We start from the raw sequence: 23,767 nt of genomic DNA, 5'->3' as shown, positions 1-23,767 counted from the left end.
CTCTTCGGCAGCGAAATAGCCCAGTTCCCTCAGCGTGGCCCCTCCCCTCTGGCATGTCCCAAGGGCCCAGTGGCCCCGAGGGGTGGGAGAGGCATGCGGGGAGCCCCACTTCCTGGATTCACGCTCGTCCGACGCCTGCGTGGCTCTGGCCCCGGGCAGCACCCCATTCACTGCAGCCTCCGGTTCAATTCGTCCAGCACCCGGGCCCCTCAGCTGGGGCTCTGCTCTGGGTCCGGCTCCAGAGCCCGGATGCCCTCAGGGGTTCCAGGGAAAACAGCTTGGGAGCGGATGGGGCCCACCCTGCTGGCCAGATACCCCCGAACTGGGGGACGGGGCGGACTCTGCCAGGGAAGTCCCATGCCCCCCCCCCCCCCCCCCGGCTTCCCTGCCAAGGGGCGTGAGCTGGGCCAGGCGGACGATTGCCTTACTCATAGGTCCGTGTCCTGCAGACACCCCTCCCCCGCCCCAGCCGAAGGTTTCGAGAACTTGCTGAGACTGGCTGATGTTTGCCCAGCGTGCGCTCCCCCCTTCCGGCCCCCGCGGCCAGGCTGGCGTGGGAAGCCTTGTGCTTGTGGACACCCGGGGCAGAGGCCAGGCCGCGGGGCAGCAAGGGGCCTTCGTGGACTTGGGGAGGGTGGGAGTTCTTAACGGACGTGTGCGTGGAACACGTCTGCTCCACGGGGAAACCCCGGCCCTCTCACCCCCCAGGGTTCAGTGTGGTGATGAACCCCCCATTTCCCAGCCGTCTCTGAGCTGCCAGGGGGGCCCTGTTCCAAGACTCTCTCGGGTCACAGGGTTGGGTTGCCAGATGGTTTTATACAAATAGCGAACCCCAGAAAAACGCCGGGAAAAAATTCTGTTGACCAAAAAAAAGAAGGGGACCTGGGGCCCGGGGTGGCCCCTTTGATTCCTGGGCTGTGCTCCCCGCTCCCTCCGCCACAGTCAGTGCAGGCTGCATGTCCCACGCGGCCTTCAGTCAGGTGCCCGAGCTGGGCCTTGGGAAAACGGAAAATACCGGACATGTTAACCGTCCAGTATCTTTGGAATTGTTTTACGGCACGGAGGGCGCAAATACCAGGTCCAATACTGGACACCTGGCAACGCTAGGCAGGGGCTGGGATCAGGCCTGATGGAAGAAACGGGATGAATAAGATCGTCCAACTGGCAGTGTCATTTCAGGGGTCTGTCTGTGCCTCCCTCGCCCGGAGCACGAAGGGCAAGGTCTGTACAAAGAGGGGAGCAAACACAAAGCTACTTTCCCGTGTCACCCTCCCAGCTGTCCCTGGAGAGCCGGGCGTGGCATGGGGCTGTCCCTGGAGAGCCGGGCGTGGCATGGGGCTGTCCCTGGAGAGCCGAGCGTGGCATGGGGCTGTCCCTGGAGAGCCGGGCGTGGCATGGGGCTGTCCCCCACCCAACAGCAGGCTCCCCGTGTCCCAGGCACTGGGACGGCAGGTCCAGGCTAGTGCACTTTGGACTAGTCAAACAAGCGGAGGGATTGCTCACAGCTGCTGAGGCCAGTGACTCGCCAGCCCGACCTGCATGGCCCAGGGCTGAGGAGGGCCCAGCGCTAGAGGCGAGGGGAGGGCTGTCTTAGCAGGGCCTCTTTTAGAGCTTTGCTGGACGTGGGGTCTCCACCCCAGCCTTGGAGTTTGTTCCAGGGCCGGTCACGCTGCCCTCTCAGCAGTCCCCTCTGCAGACGTGGCTGAGTTCAGCTGCCCCCCGCCACTCCAGCCGTGGCCCCCGAGCGCTGACTACGGGCTGAACTGCGTTCGGAGGGCGCAGCTGTGGCCTAACGCAAGGCTGCGCATTCACACACACAGGCTGGCGTGCTGCTTTATTGGAAGCGTAGCCACATCCAGTGCCACCCAGCGCGCCAGAAACACACTTCTGAGCCCTGCACAGCTCCAGGGGAGAGCTGGTCACTGACGTAGGCAGAGCACAGTCTGTTCCCATCGGCCATTGCGACAGCAACGCTGGGACCTGCACAGGAGCCTGGGGAATCAGGCGCCCAAATCCAGCTGAGCTGGGTGCCCAGGCTCCGGAGGCGTATGTCAAACTCCCAGCCAGACGCCTGCTTAGGGCTGTAAATTGGGTGTGGGGCTCAGCACAAGGCAGCGAGAGGAGAGGAATTTTCTGCTCCCTGGTCTCACTTCTCTCTCCCTCTCGGAGACCTGCCAGTGTGAGCGGATGGGCGTGGGCCAGAGAGGGGGGCATGCCCTCGGTGACTCCCCTCCCCCGCCCCATGCAACTCTCTTCCCTTTCCAAGTCAGGTGTTTGGCTGGTCCCCTGGCCTCCTTCTCTCCTGCATCCCCCGTCAGTAGTAGGGCGAGGAGACTCTCTCGAGCAGCTTCCTCTGAGTTACAAGCAGGTTCCCTTCTGGCTTGGGTGCGAGCTTCCCTCTCAGATAAACCAGCCTGCCTCGCACGAGTGTGGCAAGAACCTCCCCGCGCAGCTGGAAGCCGAGGTACGGGCTCAGCTAGGAGAGAGAAGCCCCGTGAGTGCAAAGCAAGCTCCCCGCCTAGGCAGTGAGCAGGACTTCCCGGCTGCGAGCCGGAAGATGCCAGGCATGGATGTTCCAGCCAAGCCTCATGCTCGTGCCTCTAGGCCATTGCTCTACAAGAGGGAGCCAATGACTCGGCTGCACGGTGACTGGACAGCCTGTCGCTGCGAGGCGGTGGCCTGCCAGGGGCGTGGCTGGGCTGTGCACGGAACCCCGAGCCTGGCCAGAGAAGGCAATTAGAAGCCCTACACGTCGGGGACCCCACTGGTGCCTCTGCGGGATCTCCTGGCAGCGAGAGGCCGCAGGAGGAGCGTGTTCTACAGCGGGTTGCCCATAACAAAGGGGGCAGATTAAAGGCTTCCCACTTTCCCGGGGCTGGCAGAAAGGGGGGCTCTGTGCAAACAAAGCAGGAATCAGTCTTGTACCTGGTTTTCATGTTGAATCATGTGTTTCTTCACCTAAGAAAGAGAGAAGAATTTTATGGCTGTTGACCTGAGAACGTGTCCCCCCCCCCCCCCCCCCGGAATAGGAATCTCGTCACTAGCTTCAGCAGGGACTGCCTCCGGTAGAGAGACACACAGAAGCGTGCGCTCCTTCTCCGGCCAACAGGTCACAGGAGACGAAAGAGAGCAGCAGCTACAACGCTCTCCAAGCGCCGGGTCTCGGTCCAGCGCCTGCCTGCCACAGCGGCTCCGGAGATCCCAACCAGCGCTTCTCAAGCCAGAGACGTGTCCCGGGTCCCCACGATTACAACCGTGTGCCTCACGCCTCGCCCATCATTACCTCAAACTCCTTGTCGGGATCCCAGATCACCAAGTCGGCATCCATCCCTGGGCACAGCGCCCCCTTGCGCTCAGCCAGTCTGCTCAGGCGGGCCGGGTTGGTGCACATCAGTTGCACCACGTCGTGGAGGGAGAATCCCCTGGCTTTTGCTGAGGTCCAGAACAGCGGGAGCCCTGTGTGACGTAGTGGGGGTACTTGCTGGGCTGTGGTGACCCCTGCTGTCTGGAGCAAGACCCAGCAGGGAAAACCTCGCTAGGCAGAGCTAATGCCAAACTTGTTGAGCCAGGGCCCAGACACCCCCCATGGAGAGGAACAAAGGAAGGTGGAATGCTGCCCTGGCTGGGGGGCAGGGCTGGAAGTTAGTGAGTTGGTTGCTGGCTGTCGGAGGGCATGGAGGAGAGCTTACGGGAAGGGGCTGGAGTTTAGGGGCCCAGTCTCCCCCATCTCAAGGGGGCCTGAGGCATCCTAGCCCAGTTCCTGTAACCAGATTCCATCTGTGCTGCGCTGTGCTGGAGGAGCAATAAACCACCCTCAATTCCACCGGCTGGTGAAGTCTGTTTGTGCCATTTCGGGGTGCAGGAGACGGGGAACCCCCAACGCGCCGTCACACCCTGCGTGTGGTCCCAGTAGCTGTCAGCACGCACGGAGGGGGATCCAGGCCGCTCTATGGCGTGGCCCGTGGAAGGCCACACATTGCTCCTGAGACTGAGCTGCGGTGCCTGGAGAGGTCTCTACCGTATTCGAGAGTGGTGGGAGCAAGGGTCTGCGCTGAAGTGTGAGTGCGTGTGCTGCCCATGACACCACAGGGGCTGCTAACAGACTGGAGCTGGCCAGGGCTCCAACAGCTGCCGTAGCCACCAAAGGCTGTGGAGCACATGCCCACCGCCCTGCCGCCGCCCCTCCAAGCGCCAGACGCGCTCATGCCGCCTGCTGCTAAAACCAGGCAATGGCCAGTCATGAAACAGCCACACACACGTGTGCCCGGGATGCCCCATGTGGCTGCTGCACTCCTGGAAGGGGCCCAGATAGCAGGGAGAGGGACATGGTGGGAGAACAGGAACAGACTTATGCAGGACTGGGCTAGCCGGCTTGAGGCTTGGTGGGGCTGGGCAGCAGATGAGGCAGAAACCGCCCTGGGCCACAACTGGAGTCTGCAGGAGTCCCCATCCCCTCGGATACCATGAGTGTAGACTATGGCTTGTTTCCCAGTCTCCTGCCCCCCTCACTGAGGGCTCCAGGCTTCAGCTGGGGGCTGGGGGGGGGCCTTGGGACTTTAGCCCTGCAGAGGGGGAGGCAGAAGGGCGCCTACAGGTTCTACTGTATTTACCGCAGCAGCTCTGCTCCAGAGGGCTCTGGCGGAACTTCAGCCCTGCAGGGCACCATCTGGCAGGCTTAGGGTTGCCAGATGCTTTCACAAAAAATACCAAACATGGTGGGGAAAAAATTGGTTGAGGGAAAAAAGGGGGAGGACCAAACTAGGGTTGCCAGATGGTTGAAACAGAAATACCGAACACCCGCCCCCCCCCAACAAACAAACAAACAAACACCGGGAAAAAATTCTGTTGAAGAATAAAAAGGGGGGAGACCAAAGTTGTTAAAAAAAATTAAAATCAACCAGCATTAAAACAGCATGTGCCCTTTAAGAGTGAGTGCAGGGATAGGAACAGGGGAGACATTGAGCACTAAGACCCAGGGGAGTCATTGAGTCCTCTTGGTCTTTTTGCCAGCAGCCATTTTGTGCCGGCAGCCTTGCAGAACCAGGTAAGCATGGGGTCAGAGGGCTGGGGGTGTTGGGGTTTGGGAGGAGGGAGGCTGTGCACTGAGTGTTTGGAGGGTTGCCAGGTGCCCGGCATTTTTGCCTCCTGGCCGGGGAAAAAAATCAGAAAATACCGGATTGTCCAGGTGAATACCGGACACCTGGCAACCCTAAACCAAACTTGTTGGGCAAAACAAACAAATGGAGGACCAAAGCTGTTGAACAAAAAAATAAAAAAAAACCTGCACAAAAAAAAGTCACTATGCCTTTAAATTCCCACACTTCCCACTTCCCACTTCCCCTGCCCAATGTGGCAAGGGAAGAATGTCCCAAGCAGCCTTCTGTCCGAGAAAAACAGACAATACCGGACGTTTTACATGTCTGGTATTTTCTGGGTTTTTACCAGACAGAGGCCGCACGTTCCAGACTGTCCAGGCGAATACTGGACCCCGGCAACCCTAGGTAGGCTCAGCCAGGCTGCCCGGCCAGCCCCCTTACCAAACTGCAGTGAGGCAATGCCTCCCTGGGCCCTGAGGAAGTCTCCGTCCTCCCCGAGTTTGAGGTCTGGCGAGCAGGGGCTATGGGCCGAGACGACGGCATCGATCAGCCCCTCCTGCAGGGCACACCAGAGCTGCTCCTGGAGCAGGAGAAAGGGAGCGGTTACCTGGCCTGCAGGGCTGGGAAGTGCCTGGCCTGGCCAGCTGCCCCGATGCCCCCGTGAGACAGGGCAGTGGTGAGCCCTGCGGACGTCCCAGGGGCTGCCCTGGGTGCTGGATGGGCTCCAGCACTCCCGTGGAGCGGGGGAGGCCTTGGTTAGTGCAGCTTTGACAGCCTCCTGCCAGGATGCCCAGTACCCCAGGCTGGTTTCTACAGGCCCTGGGCCTTGCCTAGCCAGGTGCGTAATTCCTGCATCTGGAGCCCGGCTGCCTGGCTTCTGCCCCTGGACTCCACAGCAGCTGCCCTCGCCAAGGCACCTGCTCCCTTCCGCGGGCCAAGCCCGGGCCAGCCGGGGACCTGCTGAGCTGCCCCTGGTCACTTCCCTTTGCCCTGCAGGCTGGGGCAGAGTCCGGAGCGGCAGAACGCCCCCCGCCAGCCGCCCCCTGCCAGCCGCCCCCCGCCAGCCGCCCCTCCCCACCCTGGGGAGCTCATGGCCTGTGCTCTCCGGGATTCCCCACTAGGCCTCGCTACCTGGTTGGCTTTGCCCCGGATGGGAGGGCAGCACTTGTAGCAGGTGCCCCCGGGGGGGATGCGCTCGGACGCCAGGCTGAGGTAGTGGTGGGCAGTCTCTGCGGTGAGCGGCGCCCCCTTCTGGCGAGCCTCCCTGATGACGGGCAGGGCTCGGGCGGAGGAGAGGTGGAGGATGTGGCAGGGCACCCTGGTAGGAGGGAGTGAGAGACCGGCCCTCGTCTGTCGGCTGGCAGCTCCCCGCTGGGCAGGGGGGTGCCCAACACGCCCACTTACACCAAGTCACTGCACCTGCGCTGGGGGGGCCAGGTGTGTGCGCACCCCCCTCGCGGCCAGCACGGCGCCGCCCACCCTTTTGTGCAACGAAAGCCGAGAGCCCAGGGGCGGGGTCAGACAGAGACATCTGGAGGTCAAAGGTCACTGCGGCGAAAGCACGCCCCCCCCCCCCCCCGGTCCCTTACGTGTACTGGAGGCAGAGGTCAGCCACGGTCTGGACAGCCTCCGTTTCCATGGCGTCGGGGCGGGAGTCCAGGAACGCCCCGTACTCTGTGGGGTCTGCAGACACCAGGAAGGGGCTCGAGTCAGGGGTGTGAGCGGGGCGGAGGTGGCCCGGGCGCACGGCGTGGGGAACTGGGGTGTTCACGCCTGTGTCTGTGGGCGCCCCGCAAGGGGCCTGAAGGAGGCGGAGGCCAGGCCCCCTGCAGGCTGGGTACCTAGAGCCGCGCTTCCCATCCTAGAGCCTTCCCCACGTACCCTCTCGCGCTGGGTTCCAGTGGCCCAGGTCTTGCTCTGCGTGGAACTGGAAAGCAAACCCACCCGGAGGGAAGGGTTAGTGCTGGCAGGTGGGGGTGCCAAGCCCCCTCCCCACATCCAGGGCTACTCCTCCCCGTGCCCGCTGGTGCAAGGAAGCAGGCTGGCCTGTTGGCTCATGCTCTCGGACACACCGGAGAGGAGCCTGGCCAGCTCCTGGGGAATGGAAACTCTTGGAAATCGCCTGCCATGCGGGGCTACTGACACACAGATTATGGCAACTTCTGGGGTGCTGGGAAGGGCTGGCTCTGCCTAATTTGCTGATGGCTTTTGGGGTGCTTGTCCCTCTGGGGTCACGGGCCAGGGAAGCAGCTTGTCCAGGGGGTGGTGAGATTTGGGGGAGGAAGCTGGAAATCAATATCTGCTTTCTGTTTCCAGGACAGGAACACTGTCCGCTGGGCCCAGCCCCACGCTGCTCTGCCCTTTGTGCGGCCGGCGGTCCCTACGGCAGGGCGTGGGACATGCTGCTGCTCTGATCTGGTGGCACCGCTGGAGCCGGGCACAGGAGGTGACACTTACCAAGAGGACACAGTCTGTGCCCTGCAGCTCGTTCATCACCACGTGCAGATCTTGGGGGCAGACGTGGGGGAATTCCTTCACGCCGCTGGCAATCAGGGAGCACGCGAACCCGGGGACGCCAGCCTGCAGCATGGACAGGAGCTCGTCCTACAGCAGGCGGCACAAGAGATGCACTCAGGCCTGGACATCCCCGTGCCTGGCGGAGCTGCAGCCCGGCCCTAGCACTTGCAGGTGGCCAGCTGAGCCCAGGAAAGGGGGCCAGGCCCGAGACGGGTCATGTTCCACGCTGGCAGGTTACCCGGCACCAGGCCCCCAGCCCGTCCCGATGGCTCCAGCGCGGAGACCCACATCTCAGCAAAGTCTGCCTAGGACGTGCACCTGACGATTGTCCCTGTGGCCACCAGGCCTCGTCCTGGCCCCCAGCTCAGCTGGCGCCTGGGACAGCTCTGCTCCGCGAGGACCAGGGCCACCGATTCCTCTGGCCACTTACCGCTGCCGAAGGCCGAATGAGACGGCCCTCAGCCTCCAAACCCGCATCTCCAAGCCCAGATCTCCGCCCGGGATTCCACAGCTGTCTGGACGTTACTGACCCGTGGCCTGGCCAGCCACCCCTCCCAGGCCTGCAGGCTGGCCCAGGCGCCTCATCTAACAGCCAGGAACGGGATTCTGTCACCAGCCTCTCCAGGAGCCAGGGCCAACCCTTCCCCCCTGGAGTCAATGGGAGTCTTGCAAGTGGACACAGATTTGTTAGCAGGATCCCCAGGACGGGCCTTGTCTCTTCCCCCACACGACCCCCTGAGGGCAGGCAGGTCAGCTGAGCTGGAGGCTTGCTCAGCATCATTGGCCGCCCCAGCCGTCGGGGGCTGGTCAGCGTCCCCTGTGTTATTTCTGGCTGTGCTGCCTTCCTGGAGTGACTTCTCGCCAGATTGCCAGAGGCCCCCAGCACGTGCGCCCCAGAGAGCAGGGGAGGCCTGGTGCCTGCCCTGGCTCTGTCCCAGCCGGATGCACTGACCTGGTTCCCAGGGACGACTCCGCCCCAGAAGGCTACGTCCACATGGCACTGCCCTTTGGCAGCCTGCAGCTTGGCGTCCAAGGTGGCCAGAGTTGTGGTTGGGGAGATACCGTTCCTGGCAGGGCAGAGACCGGGGAGGGGGGGCAGTTTCACTAGATCCAAACCCTCCCTCGTTGGGAAGGGAGAGCACTACCGAGCCGCAGAGCAGACCCCCCAGGGGGCAGGGCAGACCCCAGAGGGCCGGGGGCAAAGGAGGGCGCGGGGCAGACCCCACGGGGCGGGGGGCGGAGGAGGGCGCGGGGCAGACCCCAGAGGGCCGGGGGCGGAGGAGGGCGCAGGGCAGACCCCAGAGGGCCGGGGGCGGAGGAGGGCGCAGGGCAGACCCCACGGGGTGGGGGCGGAGGAGGGCGCCGGGCAGACCCCAGAGGGCCGGGGGTGGAGGAGGGCGCGGGGCAGACCCCAGAGGGCCGGGGGCGGAGGAGGGCACAGGGCAGACCCCAAGGGGCCGGGGGTGGAGGAGGGCACAGGGCAGACCCCAAGGGGCCGGGGGCAGAGGAGGGCGCGGGGCAGACCCCAGGGGGCCGGGGGCAGAGGAGGGCGCGGGGCAGACCCCACAGGGCGGGGGGCAGAGGAGGGCGCGGGGCAGACCCCAGGGGGCCGGGGGCAGAGGAGGGCGCGGGGCAGACCCCAGGGGGCGGGGGCGGAGGAGGACGCGGGGCAGACCCCATGGGGCCGGGGGCGGAGGAGGGCGCAGGGCAGACCCCATGGAGCCGGGGGCAGAGGAGGGCGCGGGGCAGACCCCACGGGGCGGGGGGCGGAGGAGGGCACAGGGCAGACCCCAGGGGGCCGGGGGCAGAGGAGGGCGCGGGGCAGACCCCAGGGGGCCGGGGGCGGAGGAGGGCGCGGGGCAGACCCCAGGGGGCCGGGGGCAGAGGAGGGCGCGGGGCAGACCCCAGGGGGCCGGGGGCAGAGGAGGGCGCGGGGCAGACCCCACGGGGCGGGGGGCGGAGGAGGGCACAGGGCAGACCCCACGGGGCGGGGGGCGGAGGAGGGCACGGGGCAGACCCCAGGGGGCCGGGGGCAGAGGAGGGCGCGGGGCAGACCCCAGGGGGCCGGGGGCGGAGGAGGGCGCGGGGCAGACCCCAGGGGCCGGGGGCGGAGGAGGGCGCGGGGCAGACCCCACGGGGCGGGGGGCGGAGGAGGGCACAGGGCAGACCCCACGGGGCGGGGGGCGGAGGAGGGCGCGGGGCAGACCCCAGGGGGCCGGGGGCAGAGGAGGGCACAGGGCAGACCCCACGGGGCGGGGGGCGGAGGAGGGCACAGGGCAGACCCCAGGGGGCCGGGGGCGGAGGAGGGCGCGGGGCAGACCCCACGGGGCGGGGGGCGGAGGAGGGCACAGGGCAGACCCCAGGGGGCCGGGGGCGGAGGAGGGCGCGGGGCAGACCCCACGGGGCGGGGGGCGGAGGAGGGCACAGGGCAGACCCCACAGGGCGGGGGGCGGAGGAGGGCACGGGGCAGACCCCAGGGGGCCGGGGGCGGAGGAGGGCGCGGGGCAGACCCCAGGGGGCCGGGGGCAGAGGAGGGCGCGGGGCAGACCCCAGGGGGCCGGGGGCGGAGGAGGGCACAGGGCAGACCCCAGGGGCCGGGGGCAGAGGAGGGCGCGGGGCAGACCCCAGGGGGCCGGGGGCGGAGGAGGGCGCGGGGCAGACCCCAGGGGGCCGGGGGCAGAGGAGGGCGCGGGGCAGACCCCAGGGGGCCGGGGGCAGAGGAGGGCGCGGGGCAGACCCCAGGGGGCCGGGGGCGGAGGAGGGCACAGGGCAGACCCCAGGGGCCGGGGGCAGAGGAGGGCGCGGGGCAGACCCCAGGGGGCCGGGGGCGGAGGAGGGCACAGGGCAGACCCCAGGGGCCGGGGGCAGAGGAGGGCGCGGGGCAGACCCCAGGGGGCGGGGGGCGGAGGAGGGCACAGGGCAGACCCCAGAGGGCCGGGGGCGGAGGAGGGCGCGGGGCAGACCCCAGAGGGCCGGGGGCGGAGGAGGGCGCGGGGCAGACCCCACGGGGCGGGGGGCGGAGGAGGGCGCAGGGCAGACCCCAGAGGGCGGGGGCAGAGGAGGGCGCGGGGCAGACCCCAGGGGGCCGGGGGCGGAGGAGGGCACAGGGCAGACCCCAGGGGGCCGGGGGCGGAGGAGGGCGCGGGGCAGACCCCAGAGGGCCGGGGGCGGAGGAGGGCGCGGGGCAGACCCCAGAGGGCCGGGGGCGGAGGAGGGCGCGGGGCAGACCCCAGGGGGCCGGGGGCGGAGGAGGGCGCGGGGCAGACCCCAGAGGGCCGGGGGCGGAGGAGGGCACAGGGCAGACCCCAGAGGGCCGGGGGCGGAGGAGGGCGCGGGGCAGACCCCAGGGGGCCGGGGGCGGAGGAGGGCGCGGGGCAGACCCCAGGGGGCCGGGGGCGGAGGAGGGCGCGGGGCAGACCCCAGGGGGCGGGGGCAGAGGAGGGCGCGGGGCAGACCCCAGGGGGCCGGGGGCGGAGGAGGGCACAGGGCAGACCCCATGGAGCCGGGGGCAGAGGAGGGCGCGGGGCAGACCCCAGGGGGTGGGGGCAGAGGAGGGCGCAGGGCAGACCCCATGGAGCCGGGGGCAGAGGAGGGCGCGGGGCAGACCCCAGGGGGCCGGGGGCGGAGGAGGGCGCGGGGCAGACCCCAGGGGGCGGGGGCAGAGGAGGGCGCGGGGCAGACCCCAGGGGCCGGGGGCGGAGGAGGGCGCAGGGCAGACCCCAGGGGCCGGGGGCAGAGGAGGGCGCGGGGCAGACCCCAGGGGGCGGGAGCGGAGGAGGGCGCGGGGCAGACCCCAGGGGGCGGGGGCAGAGGAGGGCGCGGGGCAGACCCCAGGGGGCGGGGGCGGAGGAGGGCGCGGGGCAGACCCCAGGGGGCGGGGGCGGAGGAGGGCGCGGGGCAGACCCCAGGGGGCGGGGGCAGAGGAGGGCGCGGGGCAGACCCCAGGGGGCGGGGGCAGAGGAGGGCGCGGGGCAGACCCCAGGGGGCGGGGGCAGAGGAGGGCGCGGGGCAGACCCCAGGGGGCGGGGGCAGAGGAGGGCGCGGGGCAGACCCCAGGGGGCGGGGGCAGAGGAGGGCGCGGGGCAGACCCCAGGGGGCGGGGGCGGAGGAGGGCGCGGGGCAGACCCCAGGGGGCGGGGGCGGAGGAGGGCGCGGGGCAGACCCCACGGGGTGGGGGCGGAGGAGGGCGCGGGGCAGACCCCAGGGGGCGGGAGCGGAGGAGGGTGCGGGGCAGACCCCACGGGGTGGGGGCGGAGGAGGGCGCGGGGCAGACCCCAGGGGGCGGGGGCAGAGGAGGGCGCGGGGCAGACCCCAGGGGGCGGGGGCAGAGGAGGGCGCGGGGCAGACCCCAGGGGGCGGGGGCGGAGGAGGGCGCGGGGCAGACCCCAGGGGGCGGGGGCAGAGGAGGGCGCGGGGCAGACCCCAGGGGGCGGGGGCAGAGGAGGGCGCGGGGCAGACCCCAGGGGGCGGGGGCGGAGGAGGGCGCGGGGCAGACCCCACGGGGTGGGGGCGGAGGAGGGCGCGGGGCAGACCCCAGGGGGCGGGAGCAGAGGAGGGTGCGGGGCAGACCCCACGGGGTGGGGGCGGAGGAGGGCGCGGGGCAGACCCCAGAGGGCGGGGGCAGAGGAGGGCGCGGGGCAGACCCCAGGGGGCGGGGGCAGAGGAGGGCGCGGGGCAGACCCCAGGGGGCGGGGGCGGAGGAGGGCGCGGGGCAGACCCCAGGGGGCGGGGGCGGAGGAGGGCGCGGGGCAGACCCCAGGGGGCGGGGGCAGAGGAGGGTGCGGGGCAGACCCCAGGGGGCGGGGGGCAGAGGAGGGCGCGGGGCAGACCCCAGGGGGCGGGGGCAGAGGAGGGCGCGGGGCAGACCCCAGGGGGCGGGGGCGGAGGAGGGCGCGGGGCAGACCCCAGGGGGCGGGGGCAGAGGAGGGTGCGGGGCAGACCCCAGGGGGCGGGGGCAGAGGAGGGCGCGGGGCAGACCGGGCCAGCTCGCTGCTAGCGGGGCGCAGGCCGATCTCGCTGTGCAGGGCAGCGCCGGGAGCACCAGGCGGATAAAGGGCGGGACCGGAGGAGGCAAAGCGGGGACCAGAGCAGCGAACAGTTCAGGGCCCCCTAGAACACTCACTACACCAGCCCCCCCCTGCTCCGGCTCTGCTGCCTGGACCCTGGGTTCAGCGGGGGCGGCCTGGGCCTAACAACCCACACGCAGCCCAGGCAGGAGACGCCTCACGCCCAGCGCAGTGCTCGCTGGCAAGCCTCTTCGCTCTCCCCTCACCCTGCCCGCCACAAGGGACGGGCCCCCCCAGCGCACACCGGGGGCGGGGACCCAGAGGTGCACAAGGGGGGTGTTGCCATTGGAGAGGCTGCCCCCCAGTGCACGCCGGCGGGGGGGACCCAGGGGTGCACAAGGGGGGTGTTGCCATTGGAGAGGCTGCCCCCCCCAGTGCACGCCGACGGGGGGGACCCAGGGGTGCACAAGGGTGGTGTTGCCATTGGAGAGGCTGCCCCCCAGTGCATGCCGGCGGGGGGGACCCAGGGGTGCACAAGGGTGGTGTTGCCATTGGAGAGGCTGCCCCCCAGTGCACGCCGGCGGGGGGGGGACCCAGGGGTGCACAAGGGTGGTGTTGCCATTGGAGAGGCTGCCCCCCAGTGCACGCCGGCGGGGGGGGGACCCAGAGGTGCACAAGGGGGGTGTTGCCATTGGAGAGGCTGCCCCCCCCAGTGCACGCCGGCGGGGGGGGGGACCCAGGGGTGCACTAGGGTGGTGTTGCCATTGGAGAGGCTGCCCCCCCCAGTGCACGCCGGCGGGGGGGGGGACCCAGGGGTGCACTAGGGGGGTGTTGCCATTGGAGAGGCTGCCCCCCCCAGTGCACGCCGGCGGGGGGGACCCAGGGGTGCACTAGGGGGGTGTTGCCATTGGAGAGGCTGCCCCCCAGTGCATGCCGGCGGGGGGGGGGACCCAGGGGTGCACAAGGGGGGTGTTGCCATTGGAGAGGCTGCCCCCCAGTGCACGCCGGCGGGGGGGGGGACCCAGGGGTGCACTAGGGGGGTGTTGCCATTGGAGAGGCTGCCCCCCAGTGCACGCCGGCGGGGGGGGGACCCAGGGGTGCACTAGGGGGGTGTTGCCATTGGAGAGGCTGCCCCCCCAGTGCACGCCGGCGGGGGGGGACCCAGGGGTGCACAAGGGTGGTGTTGCCATTGGAGAGGCTGGCCCCCAGTGCATGCCGGCGGGGGGGACCCAGGGGTGCACAAGGGGGGTGTTGCCATTGGAGAGGCTGCCCCCCAGTGCACGCCGGCGGGGGGGGACCCAGGGGTGCACAAGGGGGGTGTTGCCATTGGAGAGGCTGCCCCCCAGTGCACGCCGGCGGGGGGGGACCCAGGGGTGCACAAGGGTGGTGTTGCCATTGGAGAGGCTGCCCCCCAGTGCACGCCGGCGGGGGGGGACCCAGGGGTGCACAAGGGGGGTGTTGCCATTGGAGAGGCTGCCCCCCAGTGCATGCCGGCGGGGGGGACCCAGGGGTGCACAAGGGGGGTGTTGCCATTGGAGAGGCTGCCCCCCCAGTGCACGCCGGCGGGGGGGACCCAGGGGTGCACAAGGGGGGTGTTGCCATTGGAGAGGCTGCCCCCCAGTGCACGCCGGCGGGGGGGGGACCCAGGGGTGCACAAGGGTGGTGTTGCCATTGGAGAGGCTGCCCCACCAGTGCACGCCGGCGGGGGGGACCCAGGGGTGCACAAGGGGGGTGTTGCCATTGGAGAGGCTGCCCCCCAGTGCATGCCGGCGGGGGGGACCCAGGGGTGCACAAGGGTGGTGTTGCCATTGGAGAGGCTGCCCCCCAGTGCACGCCGGCGGGGGGGACCCAGGGGTGCACAAGGGGGGTGTTGCCATTGGAGAGGCTGCCCCCCAGTGCACGCCGGCAGGGGGGACCCAGGGGTGCACAAGGGTGGTGTTGCCATTGGAGAGGCTGCCCCCCAGTGCATGCCGGCGGGGGGGACCCAGGGGTGCACAAGGGTGGTGTTGCCATTGGAGAGGCTGCCCCCCAGTGCACGCCGGCGGGGGGGACCCAGGGGTGCACAAGGGGGGTGTTGCCATTGGAGAGGCTGCCCCCCAGTGCACGCCGGCAGGGGGGACCCAGGGGTGCACAAGGGTGGTGTTGCCATTGGAGAGGCTGCCCCCCAGTGCACGCCGGCGGGGGGGGACCCAGGGGTGCACAAGGGGGGTGTTGCCATTGGAGAGGCTGCCCCCCAGTGCACGCCGGCGGGGGGGACCCAGGGGTGCACTAGGGTGGTGTTGCCATTGGAGAGGCTGCCCCCCCCAGTGCACGCCGGCGGGGGGGACCCAGGGGTGCACTAGGGTGGTGTTGCCATTGGAGAGGCTGCCCCCCAGTGCACGCCGGCAGGGGGGACCCAGGGGTGCACTAGGGTGGTGTTGCCATTGGAGAGGCTGCCCCCCCCAGTGCACGCCGGCGGGGGGGACCCAGGGGTGCACTAGGGTGGTGTTGCCATTGGAGAGGCTGCCCCCCAGTGCACGCCGGCAGGGGGGACCCAGGGGTGCCCAAGGGTGGTGTTGCCATTGGAGAGGCTGCCCCCCCAGTGCACGCCGGCGGGGGGGACCCAGGGGTGCCCAAGAGGGGTGTTGCCATTGGAGAGGCTGCCCCCCCCAGTGCACGCCGGCGGGGGGGACCCAGGGGTGCCCAAGGGGGGTGTTGCCTCCCCGCCCTGGTACCGTACAGTGGCATATCCACCAGGGTGGTGACGCCTCCGGCAGCAGCAGCCTTGGTTGCAGACGAATAGCCCTCCCAAGCCATGCGCCCCGGCTCGCAGGTGTGAACGTGGGAGTCTACGATCCCGGGCATCACCACCAGGTCGCCGACGTCCAGCACCTGCAGGAAGAGGGGCTCTCAGACAGTCCTGGCCACGGGCTAATGCCGGAGCCCCGAGCCCACATCCTCAGACCACCTTCCCCTGGCCTGGATCAGCCCCGTGCCGAGCAATTGGCAGCAGACCCGGGAGCCCCTCCTGGAGCGAGGAGCCGCCTTGCAACCCTCTGCAGCCGCGTGCTCGCTGCTCCTCTCCGAGCCGAGATGCGGGTCCCTAGGGCCGCGAGCAGGGCAGGGGATGGGAGGGTCCGTCCCTCGTCCCTCGTTTCTACGGGAGAGCCAGCCGAGTCGCAGCCTGCTCCTGAATGAGCCGTGGCACTGGCCGTGCGGAAAGCCCCCTGGGACTCGCTTGCAAGGAGCATCCCCAGGGAGCTGGCGGGAGCAGTGGGGCCAAGAGCCGTTGTTTGGAGAAGGCAAATCTTCAACCTGAAAATGCAAGAATTGGCCTGGCCCTGCAAGTTACCCCACCAATCAGGGCCAAGCACAGCATGCCACCTTCACGGGCATCACATTTCTAATAGCAAGTAAAGGTCTGTGACCTGCCACGCCAGGGACCTGCTGAGACTCATGCACCAGCCCAGCAGATCATGAGCTGCTTGCACCCCCAGGGGCAAGCGGAAAGGAAGAGAATTGCTCTCTGCTCCACCGGGGCAGGACCCCGCTGGCTGGAAGCTCATCCGCAAGGGCACTGCTGTGAGACGGGCAGGGCCACAGGGGTGGTGCGAGCCCTGGGCCTGCCTTGCCCCACGCTGCGGCGGTAGCCAGAGGCCCTAACTCTGCCATTGGCGTCCCAGCGGGAGCGGAGCCGGCCCTGTCAGGAGCACGAGGCGGCAGGACGTTTCCCCCGCGCACAGCGTCTGGCCTCCCCTGCTGCACGCTGGCACTCGGGCCGTGGGTTTCCGTGCGGCCTGCCCTGCTGCACGCTGGCACTCGGGCCGTGGGTTTCCGTGCGGCCTGCCCTGCTGCACTCTGGCACTCGGGCCGTGGGTTTCCGTGCGGCCTGCCCTGCTGCACTCTGGCACTCGGGCCGTGGGTTTCCGTGCGGCCTGCCCGCAGCCCCGCCGCACAGCACAGACGGGGAGTGGGCTCGTGCCCAGCCCAGGGCCGTCGGCACGCTGAGGTCTGAGCGGGGGCGAATGGCCGGAAGGTGCCCCAGGGTTGCTGTAGCTAGCCATGCAAGCCCAGCTCTGCTGCCCCAGCGCTCTGGCCCCACTTGCCTTCTCTCCGCCCGCACGGGCCCGGCCCCCCCTGGGCAGGACGGCGACTATCTTGCCATTGCAGATGCTGATCTCAGCCGGGCAGACGGTATTTCCCAGCACCACCCGGCTACTTCTCACAGCCGTGACCTCCGAGCCCAGCTCCACTCTGGCCGCTCCTGCGGGGAGGGGAAGAGAAGGGCTGCCCCGTACCTCCCAAGGGAGAGGAGCACAGGGGCAGCGGATTGCTGCTGGGGCAGGCAGGCAGAGGGGAGCTGTGCCCACACTGAGCAACATAGAACACGATTCGATTCCCCCCCCAACCTGCTTATGGGCTCCCGAGAGCTCATGGTGCTGGGCCCTGAACATATTCAGCCAGACGTCCCTGCCCCCGCAGCTGCCCTGTTGTGGCGGCAGGACTGCGCCAGGCGGGAGGCCAGGTCCACACAGGTCTCCCTTGGCCCCTTCTGCACCCCCGGAACGTTTTCCTGTACGTCTGGGGGGAGCCCCAACTTGTGCAGCGGGGCCCCTGTGACCCGTTCGTAGTCGCCCGGCTGCAGATCCTCCAGCTGGCTGAGCCCCCTGCGGCCTCCTGACCCAGCAAGGGGGTGAGTGCATCCCACTCCTGACACCACTGTGGCGGGTACCCCCGATCCTGCACCCCGTCTGCAGCGAGATGAGACTCCGCCGGCCAGTAGAACGGGGGGTTATTGCTCCTCCAGGACACAGCCCAGCACAGGCGTGATGTGGACATAAGGAGTCAGGGCCAGGCAGCCTCAGCCCCCTTGGGGTGGGGTCCACCGGCCCCTGGCCCCTCAGTACTCCGCTTAGTCTCCTCCCTTCATGTCCTCCCAGCCAAAAAATGCTCCTTCCCCAAGCCACGCCCCTTCCCTCCACAGGTGAGAGCCAGTTGGGTCACTGTCTACATGACCTGTGGTTCCTCAGGCGACCCCCCTGGGCCGTGCTCACAGACGCAGGCCCATAGGGGTCACCCACAGCCCAAGCACCGTGCCCAGTGAATGCCTGAATGGACAGCACCCCCCACTGCCTCACCCCAGTGTCCAGAGGGGAAGGGCACAGCACGGGCGGCGGGGGTCTCTGGCTGTGGGTGGGCAGAGGGATTAGTGTGACTGGATGGACGGGGAGTCACAGAGAGCCAAGGGCTCTGCGAAAAGCCAGCTCGTCAGCCAGGCAGACCCAGCACCCCCAAGCTAGCGCTAGAGCCCCCTCAGTCCAGCCAGACACTTGGCGCTAAGTGGCACCAGGGACAGCTGCAGCTCAGGCTTGTCCAGCAGTCATTTTGCTATTGACTTTAATAGGAACAGAGTTTGTCCCCAGCCAGTGTTCCCTGTAGGCGGAGTGCTTGGGCAAGAGAGGTTCAAATGTCGCCCCGCAGCATGTGTTTCTACGGGTGGTGCACATTGGCACATGAACGGGTGCGCAGAATACAATTTATTCTGCACATGGATGGAAAAATTTGAGGTACCATTGTTCCCAATGCCTTTGCACTTGCAGATTTCCCTCCCCTTCCTTAGAAGTGTTTTTCTTCTGGTGTGCAGCTGTGGGTGAGTCAGCTCAGGCCCCCAGGCCGTGGAGAACACCTGCTCCAGCCCCGGGGAGAACAGCAGTTCCCGACTTCCCATCCACTGTTGCACCGCTGCTGGGTGTTCTCACCCCTTCCCCTTCGCTAACAGCGTGTGGGACCCAAGACCGGAGCTCCAGCACCCCGCGCTAGACCCCTCCTGCTAGTGCCCCTGGGCGTGGCTGGAGGAGTCTCCAGTGCAGCTGACACTGGCTCCCAGCGCGGCCCAGGGACGAGGGCAGGGAACCGCGAGAGACCAGTGGGGGCAGATGCAGCCTGGCTCCCTGTGCCCAGAGCCGCATGGCAGGAGGGTCTCTGCCAGCTAGCCCCAGCATTCTTCCCCTGAGGGCTGGATCTGTTCCCTGCTCACCTGGCGGGGGGGCTTCCCTGTGCTTTGCAGACATCCTACGCTGGCGTGTGCTCTGCCGGTGCCTCCACGTCTGTCCCCGGCTGCGTGGGGCTCCTCTCTGGAGCTGCCTTGGGACCGGGGACTTTCCGAATGACCCCAGCAAGGTTCTTCTCGTCCCTCGGGAGGGGCTAGTTAATATTTGATGGGCTCTGTGCTTTGCAAACAGACAGCGCAGGCCACTGCTGCATGGCGTTCCCCTTCCCAACTCCCGGGTTTGCTTTTATTTCTGAGCAGAACCTCACTGCTGGGGCAAGCAGCTGAGCTGATGACAGTGCCAGCTGAGGGGCACCTGCAGGGATGGCTAAGCCTGCTGCTCAGCCAAGTCTCCCGTTGGCCAGCCTTTGGAGACGGCTCGGAGGCTTACGTGAACCTGAGCTTTCTGCCTGCTGGGCTCCGACGCCCATTGGACGGCCTCTGTCGGCGGTGAGACCCTGGAGAAATGCCAGTTGGTCACTACCATTTAGAAGCCGTGTGTGGCTCTGAGGAGACGTTCGTTTACTTCCTTCTTTGGAAAACCTCTCTGCTGGAATACTTCCTTAGGAGCAGTGCTGCCTCTGGCCTGTGGCAAAGCAAGCAGAGAAAACCTTCCAGCGGGTGCTACAACCCATTATCCTGCAGCTGTACCATCAAGAACCTTCCTTTTATTTCTACTGGGTTGGGGTTTTTTGCTTGGCACAGGAACCAACATGGCTGTGCTGTAGTGTCAGTACTTGCTGGTGGCTGTGTGTGGGCTGTGGGCTGTGGGCTGTGGCTGACCCCGACTGGCCTCTGCCTGTGAGCACGGCCCAGCGGGGGGCACCTTGAGGGCCCCATGCCAGTGACCGGACCAGTCCCACTGGTTAAGGGAAGGGAGGGAACAAAGGAAGTGGGTGTTGGGGGGAAGAGTCAGTTTCTGGCTGGAATCATGAAGGAAACGGACTAAGGGGGAGGGGCTGGGAGCCTAGGGGCCCAGGCACCCCATCTCAAGGGGCCTGAGGCATCCTGGGCCTGACTCCTGCAGCCACGTCACGTCTGTGCTGCGCTGTATCCTGCAAAAGCAATAACCCCCCTGTTCTCCTGGCTGGCGGAGTCGCTTTGCTGCTACGGAGGCATCTTTCCACGACTGCTGCAGCTCCACTGGGCACAGCCAGGGAAGGGGCCCCTGTTCCTCAGTTGTAGCAGCTCTGGGTTGGGCACCATGGCCAGGAGAGAGGCGTGCTCCTCTGGCCCTGGCCCTGGCCCTGGCCCTGAGCTGCCGTGGCCACGGAAAGACACCCCTGCCCCTGGCCCCAGCACAGAGAACGTAGACAACAGTGTCTCTCGCTGAGGTTTCCCAACTCTCAGAACTCCAGCATTTGAAACTGCCACCTGCTTCTCCATGGTGAATGCAGCCCTCCTCCTGGCGTCCAGCTCCTCCATGGCACACAGAACATGGCCTTTCGCCTCCAAGAGCTTTGCAGCCGCTGCTCCTTGGCTCAGCCCCGAGCTATGATGCACTCCGTCCGACTGTGCTTCTTCCCAGGCCCAGAAGCGGCACTCCAAAGTCTGAATTCCGACAACCTTGAATTGTTTTTCACTGAGCCACTCAGCAAACCCTCACGCCCCCACTGCGGCAAACCTTCCAGTTCTAGTTCTCTACATAGGCCACGTCTACACTGGCAGCTTCTTGTGCAAGAACTGTTTTGCCAAAGAGTTCTTGCGCAAAAAGTCTTCCACAAGAGCGTCTCCACTGGCATGTGCGTTTGTGCAAGAGTGTCCGTGCCAGTGTGGACGCTCTCTTGCGCAAGAAAGCTCGGATGCCATTTTAGCCATAGGGGCTTCTTGTGCAAGAAATTCCTGTTGCCTGTCTATACTGGCCTCTTGCGCAAGGGGGCTTATTCCTCGTGGGGAGAGGAGTGACTCTTCTGGAAGAAGCCCTGTTTTCTGACACGAGACTGTAAATTTACTTGCGCAAAAACGCGTGTGCATTGTAGACACCCCGCAAGTTTTTGCGCAAGAAGCCACCTGTGCAGATGTAGCCTGTGATTCTATGTAGCAGTCGGGGGCCGAGGGTGGTGAGACTTTGGTCTCGTTACATCTGTTTGGTTCAGCACGTGGGCACTGCATGGTGCTGGTGGTCTGGGCTGTGCAGGCGCTCAGACTGGACGGTGGGGGGGGTCCCTTTTTGTTTGAACTTCTAGGACTCTAAGGGATCCCCACGTCAGTGATTTGTTTTCAAAGGTTCAGGAAGACCTTTTGAATGTGCAGGTGGTCCTTGTCAGCCCCTGCCAGCAATGGCACGGCCACGTCACGATATCCTCTGAAATCTCAGCACACAAAGCACCATGTCCCAAGCTCCTTGCACAGTCAGCTACAAGATCTGGGTACCTCTGTGTGCAGCTTCAGTTGGTATCTGCACTGCACAGCATGTAGGGCTTGATTCGTTCTCACTTCTCTCTCCGCTGTCCGTTCCCTTTACACTATGGGAGGCAGGTAAAGAGATCTGAGTGCAAATGCAACTCAGGATCGCAGTCAGGAGATAATGAACCCAGAACTACCAATTACCACAGCAGCTGCATGCTAAGGTGCAAAGCTAACCATACACTGAAATCCCGGAGCCGCCCCCAGGGGTAGTACTGACACCCCAAGATGGTTGCCTTCGGAAACATTGGCCGCTGTCACGTTACTGGATTTTGAGGGGAGCAGCCAGATCACTGCTGCACCCATGGGGGGGGTGTTGGCCCCAAAAATGGTATAAAAGGGGCCATGTGAGGTGTTGAATAGTAGCTCACTGTCTGCTAATCCTGTGTACACTAGTCATGTGATTGTATAATGCTTGTGTGTGAAATTATAAGCATGTACTTGTATGGATACTGAATATTGCTCTGCATGTGGTTGAGCATTGGGCAGAGCCCGGCCTATGGACATGCTAATTAGCGAGGCCCTGTGGGACAATGGCACTCAATGGGCCAAGGACACACCTCAAGTCTGAGTGGTGACTCATACCTAAGGGCTACCAGCAGGAAACACAGGAATAGGCCGTGGGCCAGGTGACCTGCTGTAGCCAAGAAGAGACCAGGAAGGAGGGATAAATAGGCCATGTGGTGGTCTCCATCTTGGTCTTCAGCTCAGCACTTCATCCCAGAGGCAGCAGTGCAGGGATCAAAGAGCCAGAAAGACCTGTGGACCCATCCTGATCCTAGGATGCGCAACAAGGACTTTTAAACCAACAGCTGTAACATCTCTGCTAGAGCCTGCATTGAGAACTGGGAGATTCAATGCATGTAATGTATGATTCTTTAACAACCTTACTCTCATGCTTTTCTTTATTGTAGTAATAAACCTTTAGAGGATAGAGTCTAAAGGATTGGCCCAGCGTGGTTTGTGGGTAAGGTCCAGAGGGTAAATTGACCAGGGATCTGTGGCTGGTTTCTTGGGACCGGACAGAACTTGTTCGGGGTAGGTGGGATTGGGTGCTAGGACCCCCCCACCTATGTATGAGGCCCAGGGCCATCTGGGGCACGGATATTGCTGGGGTGACGGAGGGGTTTTGCTCGGGAGGCTTCAGGCAGGCTGCTGAAGCGCTCTGTGGGACTGGTTTGTGGCCTGTCTGGAGAGGTCACCAGTCTGGGGACTGTAAGGAGCCCTGAAGTTGAGCAATTCGCCCTGAGCGGACGCCCTCAGCTGTGCCCAGACACGGCCCGGTCCGTCACAGCCGCACTCTTGGCAGGACAAGAGATCAAAGCAGAGCACAAGAGTGTAAAAATAAAAAGCAAACAAAAGCCAAAGTAGACAGATGTGTAGAACCTCCTGCTCCTTGGACTCTGGCAGCCACAGTGGGACACTGGCCATCCACCTGCTCACTGCCAGGACTTCTTCCCAGCAGTCTCTGGTGATTTCAGATCTTAGAATCATAGAACCATAGAGCTGGAAGAGACCTCAGGAGTCATCAAGTCCAGCCCCCTGCTCTAGGCAGGACCAGTCCCAACTAAATCAACCCAGCCAGGGCTTTGTCAAGCCGAGATTTAAACACCTCTAGGGATGGAGACTCCACTACTTCCCTAGGTAACCCATTCCAGTGCTTCACCACCCGCCTAGTGAAATAGTTTTTCCTAATATCCAACCTGGACCACTCCCACCACAACTTGAGACCATTGCTCCTTGTTCTGCCATCTGTCACTACTGAGAACAGCCTCTCTCCAGCCTCTTTGGAACCTCCCTTCAGGAAGTTGAAGGCTGCTCTCAAATCCCCCCTCACTCTTCTCTTCTGCAGACTAAACAGACCCAAATCCCTCAGTCTCTCCTCATAAGTCATATGCTCCAGCCCCCTAATCATTTTAGTTGCCCTCCACTGGACCCTCTCCAATGCGTCCACATCCTTTTTGTAGTGGGGGGCCCAGAACCGGACACAATACTCCAGATGTGGCCTCACCGGAGCTGAATAAAGGAGAATAATCACTTCTTTGGATCTGCTGGCAATGCTCCTCCTAATGCAGCCTAATATGCCATTAGCCTTCTTGGCTACAAGGGCCCCCTGTTGACTCATCTCCAGCTTCTCATCCACTGTAACCCCCGGGTCCTTTTCTGCAGAACTGCTACTTAGCTGGTTGGTCCCCAGCCTGTAACAATGCTTGGGATTCTTCCGTCCCGAGTGCAGGACTCTGCACTTGTCCTTGTTGAACCTCATCAGATTTCTTGTGGCCCAACCTTCCAATTTGTCTGTCACTCTGGAACCTATCTCTGCCCTCAAGCGTATCTACCTCTCCCCTGCAGAGCCTGTGGAGAGAGCCTGAAAGCGATTACTTACCTCTATAGCATTGGGGGGTTCCCATGCTGGCCTTTTTCCCCTTCTAGAAGTTACATGCTGCCAATTCTCTTCCTGGCCCCGTACTGCCCTCTCTGGCTCTTCCACCTGCTGTGCTTGAAGGATTAAATGCTGCCTTCTATCGAGGAAGTCTTCATCCTCTCTGATCGAGCGTAGGGTCAGCACTTGGGCCTCCAGTCCGCTAATTTTTTCTTCCAAAATGGTGACCAGCTTGCACTTGGTGCAGATGAAATCCGTTCTTTCTTCTGGGAGGAAGGCAAACATGGCACACTCCATGCAGGAAACAACAGCAGAGCTATCACCATCCATC

At 65.6% G+C, this 23,767-nt stretch overlaps 1 protein-coding gene across 3 annotated transcripts; it reads right to left on the bottom strand.

Moving 5' to 3' along the window:
- Positions 1 to 1,819: 1,819 nt before the first annotated feature.
- LOC102458363 (allantoinase, mitochondrial-like) lies at positions 1,820 to 21,983 on the bottom strand. 3 transcript variants are annotated; one of them, XM_075917860.1, is made up of 11 exons: positions 16,705 to 17,418; positions 15,339 to 15,490; positions 8,566 to 8,680; positions 7,554 to 7,700; positions 6,978 to 7,023; positions 6,686 to 6,779; positions 6,228 to 6,414; positions 5,538 to 5,676; positions 3,284 to 3,456; positions 2,926 to 2,958; positions 1,820 to 2,476 (listed from the first exon to the last, which is right to left on the bottom strand). In XM_075917860.1, the coding sequence occupies exons 1-11, from the start codon at positions 17,299 to 17,301 to the stop codon at positions 2,315 to 2,317; spliced, it is 1,845 nt and encodes a 614-aa protein (XP_075773975.1). In that variant the 5' UTR covers positions 17,302 to 17,418; the 3' UTR covers positions 1,820 to 2,314. The 3 variants fall into 3 exon arrangements, with proteins under 3 accessions (XP_075773975.1, XP_075773973.1, XP_075773974.1); XM_075917859.1 differs by lacking the exons at positions 1,820 to 2,476; positions 2,926 to 2,958; positions 3,284 to 3,456; ... (4 more) ...; positions 7,554 to 7,700; positions 8,566 to 8,680 and adding exons at positions 13,326 to 15,143; positions 18,636 to 21,983 and having other exon boundaries at positions 15,283 to 15,490; positions 16,705 to 16,862; XM_075917858.1 differs by lacking the exons at positions 1,820 to 2,476; positions 2,926 to 2,958; positions 3,284 to 3,456; ... (4 more) ...; positions 7,554 to 7,700; positions 8,566 to 8,680 and adding an exon at positions 13,324 to 15,143 and having other exon boundaries at positions 15,283 to 15,490; positions 16,705 to 17,435.
- Positions 21,984 to 23,767: the final 1,784 nt, after the last annotated feature.

Source organism: Pelodiscus sinensis, unplaced genomic scaffold (genome assembly GCF_049634645.1).
Source record: "Pelodiscus sinensis isolate JC-2024 unplaced genomic scaffold, ASM4963464v1 ctg41, whole genome shotgun sequence".
Classification (NCBI taxonomy): Eukaryota; Metazoa; Chordata; order Testudines; family Trionychidae; genus Pelodiscus; species Pelodiscus sinensis.
The sequence above is the reverse complement of the archived record's forward strand: the minus strand, read 5'-3'. Positions and strand labels throughout refer to the sequence as shown.

Coding starts and splice junctions, on each gene's coding strand:
- LOC102458363 (XM_075917858.1), bottom strand. CDS start 17,301: ATGCACTCACCCCCTTGCTGGGTCAGGAGGCCGCAGGGGGCTCAGCCA. Junction 15,491..16,704: donor CCCGTGCGGGCGGAGAGAAG/GCAAGTGGGGCC, acceptor CTCTTCCTGCAG/GTGCTGGACGTCGGCGACCT. Junction 15,144..15,282: donor GGCACCCCTGGGTCCCCCCC/GCCGGCGTGCAC, acceptor TGGGTCCCCCCT/GCCGGCGTGCACTGGGGGGC.